This window comes from Acomys russatus, chromosome 10 (assembly GCF_903995435.1).
Source record: "Acomys russatus chromosome 10, mAcoRus1.1, whole genome shotgun sequence".
NCBI lineage: Eukaryota > Metazoa > Chordata > Mammalia > Rodentia > Muridae > Acomys > Acomys russatus.
In genome coordinates, this window is record NC_067146.1 from 2070819 (window position 1) to 2086739 (window position 15921).

Here is a 15921-nt window from a genome sequence, read left to right on the forward strand (position 1 = left end):
CAGCATTTACAGCATACACAGGGAAACTCACCCAGAATAACATGTTCCTTTGTCTCTCTCCATGCTGTAACTCTTCCTACATCCCGCTGTGATCAGCCATCACTCTACTTCCCTGAGCACAGCCTGCTTGTTTATATACCTCTTCTCTGCAATTGTGCTTCTGTCTTACAAACCCCTGATGCCTTTCGATGGTCCTAAGTGTTCCTGGCTGATCTGACAGAGATGGGGCTCCTTACATCCGCTGTGTTCTCCAAACACATTTGGGGCTCCATTTGTGTTGCGTTCATCTGAAAGCTTCCCCTCTGCAATATGGATCAGTTATGGAGTGTGGCTGGGGCGTGGAATCTAATTACAAGGGATACAGTCATAAGACATCCCCTTTTCTGAAATAAAGTATTGTATCTTCCTCAGACTCCGGGGCTTGCTTCCTGAAATAGCTTGCCCTCTTCCACTATTTTTTATTTTTTGATGATGATGATGAAAAGCATCCTCACCTCTTACCTCAGTGAATATGTTTCCTGCAAGCAAGAAAGGAAGAGTCCAGAAGGAGTGAAGAGGTTCAGACTTTAATCTTCAATTTCCATCTGTCCTGTGAAGTCTCCACCTGGGAACAGAAGGCAAGAATGTAATGGTGGGATGGAGACAGCATCTCCTACATCTCTTGGGCCTCAAACTCTACCTTCCATGGGAGACAGGACTTCAAAGTTCTAGTGCACTCCTGTACCTAACCTGCCACTGTCGCAGTCCCACCAAACAGCTTGCGAAACGCCACAGGAACTACAGTGAGCATGCTTTCTCCACAGTCCTGGGAGAAAAGAAAAACACCAGAAAACACCAGTGGGTCAGCCTGAGTGCCTTCCTTCACCTCGTTTGGGTGTTTGCCCAGATGTCTCCTCCTTCCAGCCCTTCATTTGGAGAGACTTCATTTTTCTCCAAAGCAGCCCAACACACCTTTGCTCTCTACTCTCCATCGGGCTGCGTTTTTCCTACTGTTGCTGTTATTGCAATCACAAGTCATTACTTTTGCTTGCTCACAAATGTAGCCTCAGAACACCACATTTGACTAATGCATCCACAGTTCGTCGCTTGTCTTCTCTTTCTTGTAATGCCAGTGTCAAAAAACAGTTTGATGGCAATATGCACTCAGATGTACTCAGTGGTTTGTTTTTTTTTTTACATGATTATGTCAATGAACAGAGGTGAGGAAACGGACACTGAACAGAGAGTAAAGCATGATCTTGTGGATCTGCCAGTCCTAGAGCTCTGCAAAATGGCAGGCAGATAGAAGAAAAATAAGGAGAAGAGAGAGGGGCGGGATTTGAGAGCAAGGCAGAGTTTTGTACCAGCCCTGCACAGAGCCTAGTAACTGTTCTCTGCTAAGGAGGAAGATATAACTTCTGGCTTACCTTTTGTGCACCCCAGTCTCTCTTCAGTGTGGCTGTGTCCTTAGAAAGCAATAAGCCAAGCCTTTCCATGATGGTGTTTTGCTGTTCCATAGCTCATAGGCAGGAGCTCCTGGAAGACACCTCCAGACAAGGGGACTCAACTAGGAAGTTCATTGCCTCTCCAGGGATCACGTGAACTGGCTATCTCCTGGCTAGTCCAGACCTAACACCAGGAGGCAGAGCCAGTGGCTGCTTTCCACATTCATAAGGAAGAACCTTGTACACATACAGAGACGCTTAGGGAAACATCCAGAAATCATCGTGGTGAGGAAAGTTCATTTGTCTTCTTCTCTTATATTCTCTGTTCCCTTCTTTCTTTCCTATATCTGCCCCCAAGGATAGTTTGTAATCCACTAAGGAACAATTTTTTAAAGTTCAAAGATACACTAGGGATGCTAGCAAAAAAAAAAAAAAAAAAAAGCTGAGCAGAACTTTTATCCTTCTCTCTGGAGGCTAATCAATATTCAGAGCCCTGAAAAGTTGTTTAGTGGGCAAACTTAAAGCTTTCCTTATCAGGCACTTCTGAATCCCCTGGTCAGCTTCTTTCAGATTCTAAATTATGAACAAACCCCCACAACCCCACCCTCCCCCAACCTGATCCCCACACTCATTCCTCTCCCCACCCCCTCTCCCACTCAGTTATTTTATTTCCCCTTCTGAGGGAGATTCAAGCATCCTCCCTTGGGCCTTCCTTTGTTACATAGTGTCTTTGGGTCTGTGGATTGCAGAATGGTTATCCTTACTAAATGGCTAATATCCACGTTTAAGTAAATGCATACTATGTGTGTCTTTCTGGGTCTCACTTGGGATTACCTCACTAGGGATAATATTTTCTAGTTCTATCCATTTGCCTGTAAATTTCATGAAAGGGCTGGGAGAGAGAAGGGAAGCTGATGCGGTGGGTGGGGGGCCGGCGGGGGGGGGTGGATCTCAAGGACACGCTGGAGACCAGCCACAGAGTAGGCTCCTTGGAGGATATAAGGGTGACTCTAGCTGAGACTCCTAGCAGCTGGTGGTATGGAGACTGAAGTAGCCACCTCCTATAGCTAGGTAGGACATCCAGGGAAGGAAGGGGGCAGCAACATGCCCACAAAATCTTTGACCCAAACTTGACCCTGCCTACAAGGCATACAGGGATAAAAATGGGGCAGAGATTGAAGGAAGGGTTAGACAATAACCTGCCCAACTTGAGACCCACCCCATGGGAGAAAGCCAACCCCTAATGTTATTAACAATGACCCTGCTATGCTTGCACGCAGGCGCCTACCATAATTGTCCTCTGAGAGGCTCCACCCAGCAGCAGATCAAAACAGATGCAGAGACCCACAGCCAAACATTAATGCTCAGGGAGTCTTGTGGAAGAGTTGAAAGAAGGATAGAGGGACCCAGAGGAGACAAGAACTCCATCCACAAGAAGACCAACAGAGTCAATTAACCAAGGACCATGGGGCCTAACAGAGACTGCACCACCAACCAAAGAGCATGCATGGAATGGACCTAGGTCCCCTATACATATGTAGCTGATGGGCAGCTTGGTATTCATGAAGGTCCCCTAGCAATTAGGAGGGGTTCCCTCTGACATGGGCTCTGTCGCCTGCTTTTGTATCATTTCCCCCTAGCTGGGCAGCCTTGTTGGGCTTCAGTGGAAGAGGATGCACTTGGTCCTGATGTGACTTGATGCACAGGGGCGGGTTAGTGAGGGCCTCCTCTTTTCTGAGAAGGGAGGGGGAAAGTGGAAAGAGTGGGGCCAGGAGGAGAGGAGGGAGGGGGCTGCAATAGGAATGTAAAGTGAATAAATAATTTTTTTTAAGTTATGAACAAACAATCCAGGCTGTGAAGTGGCAGCTTTCTAGTCAGGACTATGCCTGTCCTGTGTGCAGTTTAGCCCAACAGAACCTTAGCTACTCTCAGACTAGTGCTCTCACTACTGGCTCCAGTGTCTCCAAGTTTTGTTTTGTTTCATTTCGTTTCATTTGTTTTGTTTTTAAACAGAGTTGATTCGCTTTTATTTTTCTTGTATTAAAAACACCTATGTGATAGCCACAGCTGGAGCCTGAGTCCTCTAAACAGAGACTCTGGTGTGGGTTTTCACAAGATGATCAGTGAATTCCTGATAAGGAGACTTGGTGGACACAGTTTCTTTCCAGAGGTCAGGTGTCGGGTAGCTTTAAGTCTTGGAGATGGTATCAAAAGTGGACTTGGCAAGGTTGTGTAGACTCAACTTTCTTAACCAAAATATTTTATTAACAACTTATTGACCGAGCCTACGTCAGTTATAACCTGATTAACCCAAACAGTAGGAAATAAGGATTAATTGACACAACAACAAAACCTTAAGGATATCAGTCCCGAGGAACGATTCTCCGGTCAGGAGCCACAGGATTTCTTCCACTGGAACCAGGGGTAACCAGACCCTAGAGCCTCAAAAGGAGCCAGAGCTCTGAAGCCTTCCCTCAAGTGGTTTTCTCTAGGAGCGTCTTGAAGGGCAGCAATGAATAGCCAAATCTATCCCAAGTCTTCAATCTGCCCTGCCGCCAGTTCTGGGCTCATTTATATAGCTCCTCCCAGAGTCTGCTCACAGGATCTTTTTCATCTGGTAGCAATTAAGCTCCTGCACGAGGTGGTTGCTCTTCTAGTGAATTAACATCACCTGTTCTCTTACTAGACCGTTCGGTCCCACACTTGGGATCCTAAAGAACAGGTTTCTCTCCTTCAAAGTTGCCCACGGTGGCAGTTACAGCCCCTGGCTGATGTGCAGCAGTCATCAATACCGGCCGTCAGCAGCAGCTTCCTGGGCACAGGAGCAGAGACAATGAAAGTGCCTCTGGGTGCGGGAATGAGACGCACCAAAACAGAGCCACAGCGGCCTGTCACCTTGCATGGAACAGTGTGTGGCTTGCCAATCTTGTTCTCCCAGTAGCCTCTCCGCACAGGGACGATGGAAAGCTTGGCCAAGATGATGGCCCCTCGGATAGCAGTGGCTACCTCCTTGGAGCACTTACCACTAAGACCAACGTGGCCATTGTAGTCCCAATAGTGACAAAAGCCTTGAACCTGGTCCGCTGGCCAGCCCGTGCCTGCTTCTGCACTGGCATAATTGTGAGAACCTCATCCTTTAGGGATGTGCCCAGGAAAAGGTCAATAATCTTGGATTCCTTAATGGGCAGGGAGAGCAGATAAATCTCTGCCAAGGACTTGATCTTCATGTCCTTAACCAGCCCAGTTTGGTAACAGGGATTCACTCCTTGGCTTCGGCTTTACCTCCAAGAGCCCCACGGCCATGGCCACTGCCAAGGCCACCGCCATGACCGCAGCCCCTAAGACCCTACAGAATCTTCCATGGAAGCTGCTGCAGCCACTGAATCTTGGGCTCTCCGGGGCCTCCGGGCCCTCCTGCTGCACCGGTATCATCCTCCATTTGCTGTTTTTCCAAGGAAGAAGCTCCAGGTTTCTATGAACCCACTTTCCCAGCTGATCTCTATCTCCTATCACATCTACTCTGCCTAAAGTTACATAAATTATGGTAAGAAAAAAAAAACAAATAGAGAGGAACTGCCTTCTATTTTAACATCAGAGTATGTGAGAGTCCCCGACCACGGAGTCTTCCAGCATGCGCGCTTTCCGGTCGAGGCCACTCAACTCAGGCGAGCATTTTTTGTGTGTCTTCTCATGCTATGTCTCCCTTACATGTCTGAATTAAGGAATAAAATATAAAAAGCCAATATTTTGAAGTGGCAGAAAATATTATATAAAAATGAAGATGGCTGGGTTGCTGAGTAAATGACAAAATTACATTTGAAGTACTTGTTTTTAGGGCTGGGAGGTGGCTCATGGCGAAAGTGCTCGCTGCGCAAGCATGAAGACCTGAGCTCAACGCTTTAGCACTCAGGTAAAGGCTGTAATTTGTAATATTGAGCCTAGTATCCCAGAACCAGAGACCCCAGCCAGACAGCTAGACAGCCAGACTAGCCAATCACTGAGCCCCAGGGGCTGGCTGGACATCCAGTCTAGCCAATCATTAAGCTCCAAGTTCAGTGAAAAAGTCCGTCTTAAAAAATAAGATGGAGACCAATTTTAAAAAAGGTACTTAATGTTAACCTCTCACCTCTACATGCACAGGCACAGATAACCACACCCACACCACATATGCACGTACATGCATATGTCATACACACAGAAATACACTACAAAAATAAACAATCTATTCGTTATTACATTTTGTAATACTTGTATCATTTTTCAAGTAACTACTACAGAATATAGTTTTAAAACAAAATTGCATTCATCTTGTGAAGGTTTCGTTTCAGGCCACATAGCCAGTGACTTCATGAGTGCAGTGATTCGACCATGTCGAGGACATGATAAACACGTTCGTCAGCTGTAGTAGATCTCTGGTAGAATTTTGAGGGTTGCTTATGTATGCTAGTAAGTGGATCAAGGGCTGTCTCTGACATGGACTCTGTTGCCTGTTTTACCATCACTGGTCACATGCCCCCTGGCGGGGCTGTCTTGCGCAGCCTCGGTGACAGAGGGATAAACTCAGTTCTTAACCAACTTAATGTGCTGCTGTGGGTTTGAGTGGGGCTCCCTTTTTCTGAGAAGGGGAGGAGGGATGGAGGGATAGAGGGAATAACCAGGAGGAGAGGAGGGAGGGGTTATGATAAGAGTGTAAAAGATGTAAAGTGAATATATATATATACATATATATATATAACTGTAACAAATAATTTAAATCTCTATTTCATTAAATTTGGCTCTTATCATTAATGTTTGCTATTAGGAATGGGAAAAGAAAACAACTGTTAACAACAAGAGAATTAGTTTTCCTGAGGGATGAGCTCCCTGGCCAGCCCTGGAAACACAGATATGCAGGCTGAACTGAATGGAATCACTTGTTTGTGTGTATATATAAAATGACAAAGGTTAAAGAAAAGAAAGCTGTGAGTTTGGATGGCCTAGGAAGGACAAGAGGGAGGGGTAAATGATGGAATTATAATTTAATTAAGTTAAATTTTTCTCACAAATTAATAAGAACAACAAAAAGAAATTGAACCCAGGAATTCACACTGGTTAGACAAGCACCGGTGACTTTGTAGTAAAAGATAGACATTGGTTACCACACTTATTCTGTCTCATCCTATGATGCTTTTTTTTTATTTTGCTTTTCTTTTTTTAAGATTTATTTTTATTATTTATACAGTATTCTGCCCAAAAGTATGCCTGCCAGAAGAGGATACCAGAGCTCATTACAGATGATTGTGAGCCACCTTGTGGTGGCTGGGAATTGAACTCAGGGCCTTTGGAAGAACAGACAGTGCTGTTAACCTCTGAGACATCTTCAAGACAGAGTTTCTCTGTGTAGCTGTCCTGAACCTGCTTTGTAGACCAAGCTGTCCTCGAACTCACAGAGATCGCCTGTCTCTGCCTCCTGAGTGCTGGGATTAAAGGCATGTGCCACCACGCCCACCATCATGTGATGCATTTTATGTTATAATATAGTAAGAAATTTTCTAGCAAACGTCACCCAGAGGCTAGCACCATGCTGTTGGAATTCTCAGTTTCTACAACTGTGATCCAAACTAACTTCTTTCCTCTATAAATTAACCAGCCTCAAGTATCTGATGGAAGAACAGAACATAGAATAAAATTTTAAAAAACTTGTTGTCAAGAAGCAGCGTTGTTACTACACATATATCTGAAATTGTGTAAGTGGCTTTGGGACTCGGGTAACTGGTAAAGGCTAGGGCAGCTTTGAGTATGGCAAATAGCTCTTATTGTCATAAGCAGCACATTGAAGGTAGACCGCTAATCTTGCCCCACTGTGTCAAAACATATGGAAAAAAAAAAAGCCTTTTAAAAGGAGAGTACAAACCACTTGTGTGTGCTCACAGTTTTGAGGGTTCAGTCTGTGCTCACTTCGCCCCATTGCTTCTGGGCAGAACACCATGGTCAGGGCATGTGGTAAAGCAGTTGGCTCATCTGGTGGCAGACAGAATCACCCAAGGAAGGGCGAAGGGAAAAAACAAATCCTTCAAAGTCACATTCCCAGTCACCTGCCTGTACCATGCAGAGTCTGCTTTCCAGTAGTCCCATTCCTGGCTTCTGGATTTTTTATATAAATATTGAAGCCTTTGGTAGAGTTTTCTTAGAGACACCTTTACTTTCTGTACAATTAAAACAGAGCACTGCACATAGAAGAAAGGCTGATTTGAACTGTTTGCAGACAACTAAGACTTGGAGCCAAAGAGAAGGCAACCTGCATGATAAGGCACTCTTAGTGAGGGAGTGTCCCACTTAGCCCTGCTCCCCGCCACAAAAGTTCTCAACTTTGATCAGCCTCAGGAGAAATGGAGTAATAGTTTCTCTGGCTTTCTCTAGACTGTATCCCTGGGGTCCGAATGAGCTAACTTTCTTCACTGAAAAACTTCCCTTAGAGATAGACATCGGGGCGGGGGGAAACAAAGGGAAAAAGACAAAAAAAACAACTGGGGACTCAATAGCACTAGGCATTCTGGGGTATTTCCTAAATGGTAATGTGAAGAAATTTCCTTAGTTCTGAGAGGAAAGGTAAAAGCAGCTTGCTCTAGCCTAGGGAGCATGCTCAACACAGATCAGCCAGGACGTAGCCCAGGCTGAATTGCAATGTCATACAACCTTCAGGTCGGTTCTTTTCTATGAAGGTGAGTCTCTCCCTTGTTCCCTTTCTGTGAAGTAGAGGGACATGCGTTGACATGAGCATCTCAGGCTTGGCTGCCTAGGAAGATCCTACCAGTGAGAACCTGAGGGGTGGGCTAAGGGAGCATTAGGAAAGACAGAGTCAGAAGAAGGGTCTTTTCCAAGGAATAGAGCACTTCTGGCTCTCCTGGGGCTAATGTTGGACACAGAGAGGGCTCTCGGGTATTATCAAACCCCTGTCTCTCTTAACTTTCCATATGGTCCTGACAAGGTAAAGATTGTAGAAAGCAGGAAGCAGGTTATTGAGTTCTCCCGGCCAGTCTGTCCCTGCTCCGCAGTAGCTGTTTCATAAAGATCTACATTAAAAAAAAAAAAGACTGAATATTGAAAGGCTGGTGAGGATGTGGGGAAAGAGGGACACTCCTTCATTGCTGGTGGGAATGAAAACTAGTACAGCCACTTTTGAAATCTATCTGGTGCTATCTCAGAAAAATGGGAATAGGGCTTCCTCAAGACCCAGCTATTCCACTCCTTGGAATATACCCAGAAGATGCTCCAGCACACAACAAGAAAATTTGCTCAACCATGTTCATAGCAGCCTTATTCATAATAGCCAGAACATGGAAACAGCCTAAGTGCCACAGGCAAAACAGAATCTCTCCAAGGGGGTGAGAGATAAGTGGAAGCTGCTTTCTATAAAAATGCAGTAACCAAGTATGCACGTCTTAGTAAGACATTCCACAGGGAACATTTCTTCTGGTACATGGATGGTGACAGGGCAGGAATCCATAAAATAGAATACACTTAGCAGACAGGATAATTTGGACACAGAAGATGAGGTACGCTAATTATAAAAGGGAGTGGCCCGAGAAACACACTCACTGGATGTTTAGAGGCAGAGGATACCTAGGAACTGTTTACGGGAACAAGGGACTGTCCGTCGGCAGAAGGTTTCAATGGCCACGATGTGGTGTTGATTACTGAGCTCACCTTTTGTCCAATTCAATACTCTTCATGGTTGTCAATAACCAGTTATTATCGGCTGTGAATGAGAACAGGACAGCATGAACCTTTCATAGCCGTGTAGAGCTTATGAGCAGGAAGTGACCATATCCACAACTGAGAACGGTATTTGCTTCTTTTATGTTTAGTAATATTAACATCTGATAATTTGCATACATTAATGAAGTTTAGTAGGTTTTTCCATACATGCATGCATTATTTACTCTTCAAATCCAATTACGCTCTCTCACAGCCACCCTCTATACTTCTAACACTGCCTGAACTCTAATTATTGGATTCTGCACTCGGATTGACATTTTAACTCCCACAGAAGAAAAGACACTTGTCTTTTTTTTTCCTTTTTTTTTTTTTTTTTTTTTTTTTTTTTTTTTTGGTCTGCCTTCTTTGAAACAGTCTTAGCCACTATGTTAAACATGATTGAACCATGTTATTCTTATTTTTTATTTTTATTTTATTTTATTTATTTATTTATTTATTTTGGTCTTTCATGACAGGGTTTCCCTGTTTAGCCTTGGCTGTCTGGACTCACTTTTGTAGACCAGGCCGGCCTCGAACTTACAGAGATCCTCCTGCCTCTGCCTCTGCCTCCCGAGCACTGAGATTAAAGGCATGCACCACCATGCCCAGCCTAGACCACGTTATTCTTAAGATGAAATGACAAGCAGTGTTCTCTCTCCCTTTTCTTTAGAGCTCGTGATGACAAGTGCTCAGAACCACATGTTGGGGAACTACTCTAGTGCCACAGAATTTCTTCTCGTAGGTTTCCCTGTCGCCAAAGAACTACGTCACATCCTTTTTGCGGCCTTCCTTTTCTTGTACTCTGTGACAATATTAGGAAATTTGCTCATCATCCTGATAGTCTGTGCTGACAAACATCTTCAGTCTCCCATGCACTTCTTCCTTGGGCACCTCTCTGTCCTGGAGATTTTGATCACATCCGTGGCAGTCCCTTACACGCTCCAGGGACTCCTTCTGCAGACCCAGATAATGTCTCTGTCCGCATGTTGTGCACAACTGTACTTGTACCTTTCTTTGGGAAGCTCAGAGTTGGTGTTGATGGGAGTGATGGCAGTAGACAGGTATGTGGCTGTCTGCAACCCTTTGAGATACAGTGTCATCGTGAGCAGCTATACTTGTCCCTGGATGGTAACTGTGTCATGGGTGTTTGGGTTCCTCTTCCAAATATGGCCAGTCTATGCCACATTTCAGCTGACTTTTTGCAAGTCAAACGTTCTAGACCATTTCTACTGTGACCGGGGACAATTGTTCAAGCTCTCCTGTGAAAACACCCTTTTCACAGAGTTTATTCTGTTCTTAATGGCTCTTTTCATTATCGTTGGTTCCATGATCCTTACAATTATCTCTTACACCTATATCATCTCCACCGTCCTCAAGATCCGCTCAGCCTCTGGCCGGAGGAAAGCCTTCTCCACCTGCGCCTCCCACTTTGCCTATGTTGTGATTGGCTACGGCAGCTGCCTGTTCCTCTATGTAAAACCGAAGCAGGCCCAGGCAGCCGAGTACAACAGGGTGGCGTCACTGCTGGTGTTGGTGTTGGCCCCCTTTCTGAATCCTTTCATCGTCACTCTTTGAAAATGACAAATTCATAGAGGCCTTTAGGGATGGAGCGAAACGTTCCTGGCAGCTTCTCGAGCGTTAAGGTTGCCTTGCGTGCCGTCTTCACGGTGGGCTCTAACCATCTAAAAACAGCGATCCACCCCACTCGGTAGTCACCATTCTCCACACTCGTTGTGTGTGCTCCCCAGGGGATTTTAAGATTCTGAACAGCTCGCATGTGTGACTGAGTGGCTCCTAAGCAGATTGCTCAATTATTGTTCCTTTTGCTTCTTTTTGTGGTTTCAGGCCCGTGCACATGTTAAACAAGTGCTGTATCATTAAGCTATAACCTAAACCTTCAGTTTGTTATTTTCGGTAGCTCAATATACAAATACTTGTGGTTATATTGAATTTCCTAAAATAAACTTGACATGTGTAATATGTAAACTATGTGTCCATTTTAGAATATCTGAACACGGGTGTGGGATAAAAGTGAGATTTGTTCTCTAACAGCTAACAAATTTTTGATTCTAGGTTCCAAGACTATCTTCCTCTGCGTAGCCCTCGCCCTTCATTGAGTTTTCCTGATGTTCAGTGTTGATAATTGCTGAGCAATCCCACAACTAGGCTCATATGCTCCAACCATCTTACAGGGTCTCACCAGTGACAGTGGCACCTCATTGGGAATTTTTCTACTAGCAATGGGGAGAGTGAGTTCACTCCACAACCCTGCCCTTTAAGCAGTCTCAGCCAGGGTGGGGGTAAGTGCAGGTGCATCTTTAATCTATGGACTTTCTTAGAGTGTGGGAAAGAGCCACGTTCTTAGGCCACTTGTATCCTCGTGTGATGCGTTCTGGAAGTTAGGTAACATGGCAGAACTGGCCTGGGGAAGAAGCAGCCTCTGGCCCCCCTGTGTGCATTTCACATGCGTCAGTTCCAACAGCTTTGCTCTTCCTGGCTCCCCACTGCACCCTCTATTCTGGAGAGTTCTGTTTCTGAGCCCACTTCCTGTGATTTCCATTTTCACTTCCTCATTTCTCTCTTCCCTCACCAGGATCAAGTTTGCCAAGTTGTCTGTCGTTCAGCCCAGCAAGCTCCCCTAACGTGTCTGGTTCATGTTGCCCTCGCCTAGCTCCTGTCACACTTTCTCAATATCTATACATCTTATGATTGAAATTTTGATTTACTTCTGTCCCACTACATATATAGTTACATAAGTTGATGGAAACTCATATGTCAGGATATGGCTGCTGAAATTAGTCTTGAACTTTAATTTGGTTGAACACTACAGGATGATAAGAAGAATAAGCATGTCTCTATCACTAAAAAGGTATCCAAAAACATAGTGTTTGGTAAGAAAAATAAAGACCAGAAAGTTGTAACTTTCATAAGAAAAAATTAAAGTTAGTTTATATACATACTTGCATATGTTTGTATGAAGCTAATCTTGGAAGAAATTGGTTCCCCTGGAATGTGGTGATTGGAATGGGACTTTGCCAGATAAGACACTGGTGTGGCCTGCCGTGGTGGCACATGCCTTTAATTCCAGCACTTGAGAGGCAGAGGCAGGAGGATTGCTGAGAGTTCAAGGCCAGCCTAGTCTACAAAGGGAGTCCAGGACAGCCAAGGCTACACTGAGCAACTCTGTCTCGAAAAGCCAAACCAAAATGACACTGGTGTGGCACACTTTATATTGCCTTGCATTCTACTTCATGATAATGTCCTACTTCAAATACACACACATACACACACAAACACACACACACACACACACACACAAATGCATACAAATTTATTTTAAAATGTGTAACATCATTAATCATCAGGAAAATGAAAATCCAAACCACAACAAGATATCTCACCATAGACAGAATCAATACTATTAAAAAGGCAAAAATCTACCAAATGCTAGCAAGGGAACTTCTATACATTATGACTGAAGTATAAGTTAGAATTGTCAGCATAGAGAATAGCATGAACATTCCTCAAAACATGCTACATGATCCAACAGCACGACTTTGTGTTATAAATACAGAACATGGAAACAGCCTAAGTGTCCCTCAGTAGAAGAGTGGATAAAGAAACTGTGGTACATATACACTATGGAATACTACTCAGCTATTAAAAACAAGGAATTTCTGAAATTTGTGGATAAATGGATTGAGCTAGAAATAATCATAATGAGTGAGTTAACCCAGAAGCAGAAAGAATCAAATAGTATATACTCACTTATATCTGCATACTAGCCCAAGGGGCATGTCCCACGAAAGTCTTCACTTACCAGGAAACTGGGACAGAGGGGAGGACATCCTATTGGGACTCTAAATGAGAGACGCATGGGAGAATAGCAAAATAAAAGGATCCAGAGGGTCCTAGAAACCTACAAGTAGAACATTATGATAGGCAGATTTGGGCCCAGGGGTCCCACTCAAACTAAGGCACCAGCCAAGGACAATATAGGAGGTAAACTTTAAACCCCTTCCCAGATCTAGCCAATGGTCAGAATATTCTCCACAGTTGAGTGGAGAGTGGGATATGACTTTCTCACGTACTCTGGTGCCTCACATTTGACCATGTCCCCTGGAGGGGGAGACCTGGTAGCACTCAGAGGAAGGACAGCAGGTTGCCAAGAAGAGACTTGATACCCTATGAGCATATACAGGGGGAGGTAATCCCCCTCAGGAACAGTCATAGGGGAGGGGAATAATGGGAAAATGGGGGGGGGGAGGAATGGGAGGATACAAGGGATGGGAAAAACATTGAGATGTAACAAGAATAAATTAATAAAAATAAATAAATAAATAAAATACAGAGAAAATGAAATCATCACATCACAAATATGCCTTTATGTTCATGTCTATAGGAAGACGTAGATCAAATTAGACACCTATCATTGATAAATGGATCATGAAAACATGGTAATATTATCCATTTATGAAAAATATTGAATGCTATCATTTTTAGCAAAATGGGAGGAACCATTAAATTAGGAAAATATTTTTGAGCACTGAAAAGTTTTCTGCACTGACTCCCAAGGGATCAATTATTTTCTCACTCTGAAAACTTTGTAAGGAATAAAAGCAATTATCTTCTTCCTAAAGAACACATACCTTGGCTTTTATTAATGTATCAGGGCACAAGTCACTTGTGATTTCTCTCGAGAGATACTCCTAAAGTTCTTCCCACCTTGCTTTAGTTTGGTTTCTATTTCTGTGGTAAACACCATGACCACAAGCATCCTGGGGAGGAAAGGGTTCCTCTTCATTTTCAGCTTATAGTCCATCACTTAGGAAAGGCAGGACAGAAGAGCTCAAGGCAGGAACATGGGGACAGAAACCGAAGAACAGACCATGGAGGAATGCTACCTTCTGGCTTGCTATGATACATTGTATGAAAATATTTTTCAATTAAAAAAAGAAGAAGTTGAAGAAGAAGAAGAAGAAGAAGAAGAAGAAGAAGAAGAAGAAGAAGAAGAAGAAGAAGAAGAAGAAGAAGAAGAAGAAGAAGAAAGCATAGGCAACTTCTGTGGATCTGACAATAGAGCTCAGGGGACAGAGCACAGCTTACTTCTGCTGGCTATGCCCCAGGAAGACCACACAGGCAGGGAACTGGTGAGGAGCCACCTATAAAATCTTTGGCCCAAAATTTGTCCTGCCTACAAAAAGTATAGGGACAAAGATAGAGCAGAGATTGAGGGAAAAGCCAACCAATGATTGGCCCAACTTGGGACCCACCATATGGGAGAGAGCTGACTCCTGACACTAGTAATGAAACTCTGTTATGCTTGCACACAGGAGCCTAGCATGACTGTCCTCTGAGAGGCTACAGCCAGCATCTAATGGAAACAGATGCAGAGTCTCACAGGCAAACAATAGGCTGAGCTTAGGGAGTCTTGTAGACAAGTGGGAGGAAGGACGGAGGGAGCCAGAGGGGTCAAGGACAACACAAGAAGACCTACAGGGTCAGCTAACCTGAGCCCATGGGGGCCCAAAGAGACTGAACTACCAACCAATAAGCATGCACAGGCTTGACCAAGGCTCCCTATACATATGTAGCAAATGTGCAGTTTGGTCATCATGTGGGTCTCCTAACAATTGGTGCAGGGGCTGTCTCTGACTCTTGGCTTTGGATCCCTTTCCCCGAGAGAGACTTCCTTGTCTTGCCTCAGAGGGAAGGGATACATTTCATCCTGCTGGGACTTGATATAGCAGGGTGGGTTGGTACTCATGGGGGGAACCTCTCATTCTTGGAGGACAAGGGGAGAGGGAATGGAATGAGGGGAGTATGAGAGTGGGACTGGAAGGAGAGGAGAGACAGGGATTGAATCAGGATGTAAAGGGGTTAAATAAGTAAATGAAAAGGAAAACAGCAGAAAAAGGATCAGGGCAGGGACTTAGACACTCATAGAAGGAAGGACATTGTTTTGTGTCTGAATTCTGTAACTGTTCAAAGAATGTGAGCTTTTTGTGTTGATTTTTTTTTTAGTATGTTCTCCCTAGTACTGAATGTTGATTTTGATCGTGTAGTTAGCTACAAAATCACTTCACTATTTAATTATGTAAAAGTCATTTAAAGGAGTCTGTCTTCTGAATTGTCATCAACACATTAAATCTTATATTCAATGTCATCTTAAATGTATACCCTTTTCCGATTGTCAAAGATAATTAACTTTCCATGAAAACTTTCATTTCTTCAGCTTAGTAATGCTGATCAGGACCCCAAAAAAAGACTCAGCTGATGATGATAACTGAGTGATGAAACAGTGACCAGATGTAACAAAGATGGGAGGGGCTAAGGGAAGCATTAAGTGACCATGATGGGGTTCAGAGCAAACCATTAAGGACAAGCTCTCCATGAGGCAAGGTATAGAATCCTGTTTTTCATAGATCTGTCCTCAGAAACTCTGCAAGAAAGATAACTCTTTCCAAATGGTTGAGCTAGCTATAGGTTGGGGACCTTTTAGGAAAATAGCATATAGAGGAAGTTGGGCTCAGAAGTTCAACAAATCAAGATTCTTTTCCCTTGCCTGAAAAGTCCCAAGAGAAGTATAGTCTCCTGTTTCTGTGGTCTTCCCATCTGGACTCTTCACCTGTTGTTTCTTCCTAGAGCCCTTTCCTGATCCCACCGAGTGCCCCTACCTAGCCAAATCTGCTGGCTTTGGTAGAATTTCTAAAGAGACAAGTGGGCAGAAGACTCCGGCCTCTTCTTTTGCAAGGAAAGA

General features: G+C 44.0%; 1 protein-coding gene across 1 annotated transcript; it reads left to right on the forward strand.

The window, feature by feature from the left end:
- Nucleotides 1-9860: 9860 nt before the first annotated feature.
- On the forward strand, nucleotides 9861-10736 carry LOC127194221 (olfactory receptor 9A1-like). Its single transcript, XM_051151544.1, has one exon. It carries the CDS (start codon nucleotides 9861-9863, stop codon nucleotides 10734-10736), a length of 876 nt encoding a protein of 291 aa, XP_051007501.1.
- Nucleotides 10737-15921: the final 5185 nt, after the last annotated feature.

Coding starts and splice junctions, on each gene's coding strand:
- LOC127194221 (XM_051151544.1), top strand. CDS start 9,861: ATGTTGGGGAACTACTCTAGTGCCACAGAATTTCTTCTCGTAGGTTTC.